The sequence below is a fragment of the Chiloscyllium plagiosum genome, chromosome 15, assembly GCF_004010195.1.
Source record: "Chiloscyllium plagiosum isolate BGI_BamShark_2017 chromosome 15, ASM401019v2, whole genome shotgun sequence".
NCBI classification, from domain to species: domain Eukaryota; kingdom Metazoa; phylum Chordata; class Chondrichthyes; order Orectolobiformes; family Hemiscylliidae; genus Chiloscyllium; species Chiloscyllium plagiosum.
The window spans coordinates 1,402,291-1,411,641 of record NC_057724.1 but is presented as its reverse complement, the minus strand read 5'-3'; the positions used below and the strand labels follow the sequence as shown (position 1 = coordinate 1,411,641).

The window sequence follows — 9,351 nt, the reverse complement described above, 5'->3', positions numbered from 1 at the left end:
GGTGAAGGGTGGAAGGTATAGGGGCGATGTCAGGGGTGGGTTCTTTACCCAGAGAGTGGTGGGGGCATGGAATGCGCTGCCCGTGGGAGTGGTAGAGTCGGAATCATTGGCGACCTTTAAGCGGCATTTGGATAGGTACATGGATGGGTACTTAATCTAGGTTAGAATTTCGGCACAACATCGTGGGCCGAAGGGCCTGTTCTGTAATGTATTGTTCTATGTTCTAAGATAACTGGCTGATGGAGGGAGTGCATGTGACTCTTTGAGAGAGTATGGTGGAGAAAAAGAGTGTCTGTAATAGAGAGAGTGTGTCTGTGTTAGAGAAAGTATGTAGTGAGAAATAGTGTATCTATTACAGAGAGTGGATAGAGAGTGTATGTCGCTGAGAGAGAGAGTGCACCTGTGATAGAGTTTGTCTGTGGTAGAGTGAGACTGTGTCCATGTTAAAGAGAGTGTGCCAGAGTGTCATAGAGAGAATCTGTGATAGAGAGAGAAAAATATTGGATGGTAGGGAAGTGGCTGTGATAATATGTTTGTGATAGAGAGTGTCTGAGATAGAGACTGAGTCTGTAACAGAGAGAGTTTGTCTATGATAGAGAGGAAATGTGTCTGATAGAGAGTGTCTCTGTGATAGTGTGATAGAGAGAGCATAGTAGAAAGAGTGTCTGTGATGGAGAGAGAAAGTGGCTGAGTGGAGGATATGTGACTACGATAGAGTGAGAGCGAGTAAGAGAGAGTGCCTGTGATAGAGAGACAGTATGATAGCAAGAATGTGATAAAGAGGCAGACAACTAAGTGGTTGTGCTGGCTGCATCACTCCTGGTTATCCACTATATACCTGCTTAAAACAAATGGCAAAGTTACTTTCTTGAAATGTTTTGAAGGGGTCTGGCCTGGTCCAGAACAGATTATGGACTCCTTGTGGATTTGTTCGATAGTTCCAAATTGGGATTAGGGTTGTTGGACTCAAAGGCTGCGAGTGGTAGGTGTTAGCATCTTTTGTTTTGGGTCTTGCTTTCGATTGATTTAAACAGTGCTTGGGATAGCATTGACTTTTTCAAGAGCTTTCTGCGGGTGGAAGAAGTGACTGTGTGGGTTTTGCAAAAGGCAATTAAGGCCATACTGCTGGAATTAGCAGACAATGTGGAGTTGGAGCTGCCTCCTTCTGTAAGGAAATAATGCCATCAGAATCATTAGAGATGGCTAAGGTTCAATTGAAAATGAAGCAGCTTGAGTTAGAGACAAAATACAAGACAAGATAAGGGTAAAAAAAATGAAACTGTTTGAATTATGATTAAAAGTGGAGAAAGGGAAAAGGAATGACAGGCCCTAGCAGAACAAAAAGAAAAGGGAAAATCAAACACAGAGTCTTACGAGAGAGAGAAAGAGAGAGAGAGAGAGAGATGGCAGAGAAGTTTAGCATGGAACATCTTCTTCCATGTAGCTGTTTCCTGGCATAGCAGCTTCAAAACTGGCTGACTGCTTTCAGTGAACACCCAAAATGCTAAAACCAAACCAAATGAGAGAAAAACAGAGCTGGGAGAACTGGTCACACCATCTTCGTTGTAAAGTGTTTTGTCCTTAACTTGCAAGCCTTTTTCATGAGGCAGTATCTGTTACCTATAATCAAATTGGCTCTAAAACCCTTCAGACCTAGACCTCCCGGAGTCTGTGGTTACAAACCCTCTGAGAAAAAAACAAAGTACCTTGTTAAAGGAGTAGCATTATCACAATGTACATGGCTGTGGAGGGTGTACATATTGGGGGAAGGTGTTTATGTACGGAGAGGGTGTAGTGTGTGGGGAGAGTAGTGTATGTGTTGGGAGAATGTGAATGTGTTGATGTCGTTTGATGTCCTTTGAGTTTTTCCTTGATGTCCAAACTATCCTATTGAATTTCTGATTTTTGATTTGTCATGCTTTTAGATAGTTTTATGATATCTTATTGATTTGTCATCCTCTAGGAGTATGTACAGGATATCATTCGAAATCAGCTGCCCAATGAGCTCTTCCAAATTTTGAGCTCTTCGAAGGGACACCTGTATGTTTGTGGTGATGTTACAATGGCTCAAGATGTTTCAAAAACTGTCCAAGAAATAATAGCAACAGTGGGGATGATGAGTCTGAATGATGCAGCAAGCTATCTTACAAAGCTGAAGGTGAGAGAGCTTTACAATGACTACGTGCCAATGTTAGGATACTCCAGACAATGACAAGAAGCAATCTTGGGCTTGGACTTGGATTGTAAACAGATGAGCAGTATCAAGTTGGCACTTTCCAGGTGGCATTTAAGATTTAGAGGAAATTTTGCATCACCAAGTATTGAGTGTGAATCAGAATCAAATTTGATCCTTTGAGTTAATGCCTTAAAAAGGGAGATTTGTGAATCTCTTTCAGGAAGCAAATTAATCGGAGAATTATAGTAACATACTGCAGTGAAAGATGTCATCGCACCCCTTGTGTCTGTGCTGGTCCATTTAAGCAGCAGGTGTGTTAAATCCCACATCGCTGCCAATATTATACCATGAAACCTTTCATGCCTCAATTTCTTTCCAAATTCTGATGTGAAGGTGCTGGCGTTGGGCTGGGATAGACAAAGTTAAAAATCACACAACACCAGGTTATTGTCCAACAGGTTTATTTGGAAGTACAAGCATTTGGAGTGCTGCTCCTTCAACAGGTAGCTAGTGAGGGAGGATCATAAGACACAGAGTTTGTTTGTGATCCATAGTCCTTTTGGGATCTTTCCTGCTTTCTTACATTTCTGCAGAAACTTAATGTCTGTGTACTTACTCGTGATCTTCTTGGAGATCCTCTCCATTTTGAGCCGGCAGCTCATGGTGTTGATGGTAGCCATGATGTGAAGGTTCCACTGTTGGACTGGGGTGAACAAAGCTAAAAGTCACACAATACCAGGTTATAGTCTAACAGTTTTATTTGGAAGTACAAGCTTTTAGAGTGAGCCTTCTTCATCAGGGTTATAATCCTGTCCCACTAGCTACCTGACGAAGGAGCAGTGCACCAAAAGCTTGTACTTTCATATAAGCCTGTTGAACTATATCTGTTGTGTGACTTTTAACTTCCTCCAGATTCTTTTTAAGATGATTGATAGAATCAGCCAGACCCAGAAGGAGTACCAGATCCTGACAGTTTTCATAGAACATAGACGTTACAGCACAGCACAGGCCCTTTGGCCCTCGATGTTGCGCCAACCTGTGAAACCAATCCGAAGCCCATCTAACCTACACTACTCCAATATCATCCATATGTTTATCCAATCACCATTTAACTGCCTTAAAGTTGGTGAGTCTACTACTGATTGGTGCCTCATGATTGGTGACTTTGAATTAATGACCTTTCTCACTCACACCACTGGGAAGTGTTTCTCTCTCTCTCTCACACTCTCCATCAAACCTCTCACTACTCTAATGATCTCCAGTCAGTGACCTCTTAACTTTTTCTGTGTCCTAAATTAATAACCTTCCCCATGTAATTGCTATCCCTCAACCTCCTGGGAAAACTCCTCTGGAAACTTCTGAGCACCTTGATATCTTATGCCAGGCAAGGCCTCACTCATCATTGATAATGTTCAAACATGTTCTCCCTGTTTCTATAGCCTGTTTGTAAAAAGAAAAGGCCCATATTCCATTGAAGTATCATCCTGGCTCATTCTGCTATCTCTCAGGATTGGTGTCAATTGGTTCTGCTCATTGACACTGTTTGAACACATTCCATTTAGAGGATTCTATCTTTCCAGGTTATATTTCCCAAATCAAATTTCACATATTTCTCTGCATTGAATTACATCTGCCAGCTCCTCATCCTATCAACTGGAGGCCCAGAACTTTCTCATCAATATCTCCAATTTTCATTTTCTCTGTGATCTTTAAAAAGCTGCTGCCTGCACCCAAGTCATCCTTATTCCCAAAGGCTGATGTACTTCACACTGATCCAGTCAAAAGATGACTGCAAGTTACCTCCCAGTCCAATATCTTTCTGGGGTTACACTTAGCTTCCTGTCAACTAACTAATTATCCCTACCACTCTTCTTGATTAATGTTAGCACATTAACAGTCCTCCAACCCTTTGGGCACCTCTCCTGTGTCCAGAGAGGATTGAAAGTTAATGTCAAGCCCCTGTGATATCTGTCCCTGCAACCCCCAAAAGCCTGGGAAACATCTCATTTAACCCTGGGAACTTATCCAATATTAAACCCTTTTCTATCTACTCAGTATTGAATATAGGCTTTTAAAACCTTACTTATGACTTCAAAATTCACAGTTTGCTGCCTAGATTCTGAATGGGCCCCAATCTTTCCCTCGTTATCCTTTTGCCCCAGATTAGATTACTTACAGTGTGGAAACAGGCCCTTCGGCCCAACAAGTCCACACCGACCCTCCAAAGAGCAACCCACCCAGACCCAAAATTGGCCCCTTCACCTAACACTACAGGTAACTTAGCATGAAGAGAAAATGAGGTCTGCAGATGCTGGAGATCAGAGATGGAAATGTGTTGCTGGAGAAGCCAGGAAGGCGGTGCCGGGCTGGAGGGATCCGGCTGAGACAAGGTGGGGGGATGAAGAAACTGGTGAAGTCCAAGTTCATCCCCTGTGGTTGGAGGGTTCCCAGTCGGAAGATAAGACGTTCCTCCTCCGACCGTCGGGTTGTTGTGGTTTGGCGGTGGATGAGTCCAATGACCTGCATATCCTCGGTGGAGTGGGAGGGGGAGTTGAAATGCTGTGCCACAGGTTGGTTGGGTTGGTTCGTCCGGGTGGCCCAGAGGTGCTCTCTGAATCGCTCCGCAAGTAGGGGGCCTGTCTCCCCAATATAGAGGAGGTCACACCGGCTGCAGCGGATGCAGTAGATGATGTGGGTGGAGGTGCAGGTGAATCTGTGGCGGATATGGAAGTTTCCCTTGGGGCCTTGGAGAGAAGTGAGGGGGGAGGTGTGGGCGCAAGTGTTGCACCTCCTGCGGTTGCAAGGGAAGGTGCCGGGAGTGGAGGTTGGGTTGGTGGGGGGTGTGGATCTGTCGAGGGAGTCACGGTGGGAGTGGTCTTTACGGAATGCTGTTAGGGGAGGGGAGGGAAATATATCCTTGGTGCTGGGGTCTGTTTGGGGGTGGCGGAAGTGACGGCGGATGATGGGCTGTACATGGAGATTGGTGGGGTGGTAGGTGAGGGCCAGTGGGGTTCTGTCCTGGTGGCGGTTGGAGGGGCGGGGTTCAAGGGCGGAGGATCGGGAAGTGGAAGAGATGCAGTGGAGGGCATCGTCGATCACGTCGGGGGGGAAATTGCGGTCCTTGAAGAAGGAGGCCATCTGGGATGTGCGTTTTTGGAACTGGTCCTAACCCAAAAGGACTGTCCAATGGCCGACTGGCGCCCGTGCCTCCCTGCCCCGGAGGTCAACCTGGCGCCGGGTTAAACCAAAAGGACTGTCCAACGGCCGACTGGCGCCCGTGCCTCCCTGCCCCGGAGGTCAACCTGGCGCCGGGTTAACCCAAAAGGACTGTCCAACGGCCGACTGGCGCCCGTGCCTCCCTGCCCCGGAGGTCAACCTGGTGCCGGGTAATGGCCAATTCACCTGACCTGCACATCTTTGGACTGTGGGAGGAAACCAGAGCACCCGGAGGAAATCCACGCAAACACGGGGAGAATGTGCAAACTCCACACAGACAGTTGCCTGAGGCGGGAATTGAACCCGGGTCTCTGGCACTGTGAGACAGCAGCGCTAACCACTGGGCCACTGTGCCACCCCCTTTAGTTTTCCCATTAGTTTACCCAACAGTGATTTTTCATGTCCTGTCTTCACTCTCCTGATTTCTTTTTTAAATACTACCCTATACACCTGAAGGGCTCTGCTCTTTTGAGCATTTGCCATCTACCATATACTTTCACTTTTGTACTTATCCAATCATGTGCATCCATTGGCATCCAGGGTTCTCAGAATTGGTTGGTTCAACCCTCTATCTTTACAGGACCATGATGGTCCTGCTGTCTTTTGAATGGCTCATGTGACAGAGAATTTCCCACAATTAGCTGCTCCCAGTCTATTTTGACTATGTCCTGATTGCTAATGCTAAAATCAGCCTGATTTTAAAATCTTTACTTGTGGTCCATCCTTGTCCTTTTTCCATGACTACTTTATATCTTATTGAACTACAGTTTTATGCAGCTGTTGGTGTGAACTGTACCTTTAAGAGGGAGTGGAAACTGGCATAGACCTAGAAGGGAACAGAGTGTGCTGAAAGATTTACAAATGTAACATTTGCTTGTGAAACAAATAGATGGAGCTGCATTACTATGTTACACAACAAATTCGAATTCAGCCAAAGAGTTTAAATTATACCCCAATATCCCAAAATCCAATCGAATTTGAATGTTTCTGTTTTGATGCCATCAAACCAATGAGATGATCCAATGTTTTGGGGTATAAAAATGGGTTTTTTGAACAGTTAGCTAGAGCTGCAAAGAGCACCAATGGACTGTGCTCGCAGAATTGCTCTCTGAAAGGTACCTTTTCATATGAAATCTGTGAAGCAGAAGACTGAAGAAAAGACCCTGGAAAATACAGAGGAAGATACCAAGTGAAAAGCGACAGCTGGCTGGTTTTGAAATTTGAATTTTTTGTAAAACTTAATTGGGGTTTTTTTGAATCAATATATTGTTGGAGAGTAGGAGGTAGATAAATTGATCAGGCTAAGAAAGTTTACAGTGTAGGTAGTTGTTTAATTTTTTTTCTACTTGGAATTAAAGATTAGATTCCCTACAGTAAGGAAAAAAGCTCTTTGGCCTAACAAATACACACCGACCCTCCAAAGAGTAACTCACCCAGACCCTTTCCCCAACCTGTATTTACCCCTGACAATTACATCTAATTCTATGGGCAATTCAGCATGGTCATTTAACCTGGCCTGCACATTTTTAGATTGTGGGAAGAAACCAGAGCACCCAGAGAAAACCCACGCAGACACGGGGAGAATGTGCAAACTCCACACAGACAGTCACCTGAGGCTGGAATCAAACCTTGGTCCCTGGTGCTGTGAGGCAGCAGTGCTAACCACTGAGACACCATGCTGCCCTGAAAAGTTGTTAATTTTTTCTTTAAATAGTGGAATTTGGTAACTCTTTGTCACTCATACTTTTACAGATTATGAGTTGAGGTGAGCTTTTCTGTGTCTGATCTAAATTTGCAGAAGGGTTTACCCCATGTTTTAACAATCATCACTATCGCTGAAATGCTTCCCCATTGACACATCTACCACTTCCCCAGTTTTGTTCTGTAAAAGTTGTTATCAGTTTTTCTCCTTTTTAACGTTTTATGTGCTGGCTTAAAAAGCTCTCCTGGATACATTGTAAGAATTCCACCCGTTCAAAGCCTTTCACAATTTTTCTGCACAGTTAGTAATTGTGAAGCTGAAATCTACTACTACTAATGTCTAATTATATTTACACTTCTCTGAAATTTGCCTGTGTATCTTTCAATCAAATGCTTTCTGACTGTTTGGGGATTAATGTTTACATTTTGATATGAAACCTATTTGTCCCTGAGAATGGTTCAAATAAGGTCTGCTCTCATGATTGCATAGAAAGAGGACTCACTTCGGCTTTGCAGGAAGATGAGGAAGATGTATTTTGAACAATTAACTGCAGTTTACCCAGAGGCTGATTCACATTCTCTGTGAGAGGGAGCAGAGACAACATTCAGTCAAGTCCTTGTTCTCCTCCGCCAGAGAGTGAGAAATATTCCATTACATTACTGAATTTTGTTTTGTGATCCATCAGTATTTAAATTGATCTTTTTCTCAAGAGGTAATGGGTGATGGAGTCAGTGACAGGGGAGAATGTATGCAGATCTGGAGCGCGGCTGGGCAGGGGCATTAAATGAGTGGGTATTGTCAGTGATAAGGGAGAGTTTCCATGGGGGTGTGATCAGGGTTAAATGGTTGAGTAGAGACACTGAAAGGGGAGAGCATTCATACGGCTGTGGGACAATGATCTTAAAGTTTTGAAAGATCTGCTGAATTTATTGTGTGGTCTGTACGCTTCCTGTTTCACACTGCAGTTTGTTCTTTCTGCTACTTGTTCAAAGAATGTTTGATTTGTATTCTTCCTTCTGTCACTCTCCCCACACAATGTGTTCCTGATCTGCTGCTTTGTTTCTTCCTCTAGGATGAGAATCGTTACCATGAGGATATATTTGGTCTAACACTGAGAACCCGAGAGGTCGCTACAAAAATCCGATCAACATCTTTGAATTATTGGCAGGAAACAAAGTGAATGCTTGGCTCTGACGAATGGGAATAAATCTGCAGAATGTATAGTTGGCCTGCTTAATGTTTGTTGTACATGAGGAATGTTAGTTCCTGACTGTAATACAAAGAATGTGTGATGTCATAAATTGTGCATCAGTGCAGTTTTGATGGGCAACTCTTCCTCTCAGCCTCTCCCCACTCTCTGCTGCCTCCTGCCCACCTTCTATCGTTTACATTAAAAGACTATTTCTTATACCAAGAGCTAATGCAAGCAGCTTTTCCCTGTCCTGAGCTTTTCTATCTCAATCAAATCTCCCCTCAATCTCCTTCACTCCACAAAAAACAACCCCAGCTTTTCCAAACAAGCCTGGTCACTAAAATCAGGCTTGACCTGCCTGACCTGCTGCGCTTCTCCAGCAACACATTTCCATCACTAAAATCCTTCATCCTGGGAACAAGCTGGGACATCTCCTCTGCACCCTCTCAATGTCACATCCTTCCTAAAGTGTCAAGACCAGAACTGGACCCAACGTTCAAGTTGTGGCTGAACCTGATCATAGAATTCCTACAGTCTGGAAACAGGCTAGTCATCCCCAAAAATCCACACCAACTCTCCGAAGAACATCCCTCGCAAATCCTATGCCTATAACCCTGCATTCCCCATGGCTAATCCACCTATCCTACACATTCCTGAACGCTATGGGCAATTTAACATGTCCAATTTACCTAACCTGCACATCTTTGGCAGGAACCCGGAACATCAGTGGAAACCCTTGCACACATGGGGAGAATGTGCAAACTCCACACAGGCTGTCATCCCAGGTTGGAATTGGACCCAGGTCCCAGCAGCTGTGAAACAGCGGTACTCAGTGCTGAGCCACTATGTTGGCCTAAATCTCTGAAATGTTCAGTCTCCCTTCCCTGCTTTTGTGTCAATATCACTTATTAATGAAGCTCGAGATCACTGGCAAATTTTGAGATCTTAATTTATATCCCCAGATACAGACTATTTATGCCTATGGAAGAAATAACCAATACCTGGGAAACCAGACTGCCTTCCACCCCCCCACCACACACCCCCCCAACCACCCCCCCACCACAC

At 44.4% G+C, this 9,351-nt stretch overlaps 1 protein-coding gene across 3 annotated transcripts in view; it reads left to right on the top strand.

The window, feature by feature from the left end:
* LOC122557039 (nitric oxide synthase, brain-like) overlaps window positions 1-8,878 on the top strand; it is a 122,478-nt gene extending 113,600 nt beyond the window's left edge. For all 3 annotated transcript variants that reach the window (XM_043704268.1, XM_043704266.1, XM_043704267.1), the window contains exons 25-26: window positions 1,964-2,158; window positions 8,167-8,878. In XM_043704268.1, coding sequence (XP_043560203.1) covers window positions 1,964-2,158; window positions 8,167-8,274 — 303 coding nt within the window. In that variant the 3' untranslated portion in view covers window positions 8,275-8,878. The remainder of the gene's footprint in view (window positions 1-1,963; window positions 2,159-8,166) is intronic.
* The last annotated feature ends 473 nt before the right edge of the window (window positions 8,879-9,351 follow it).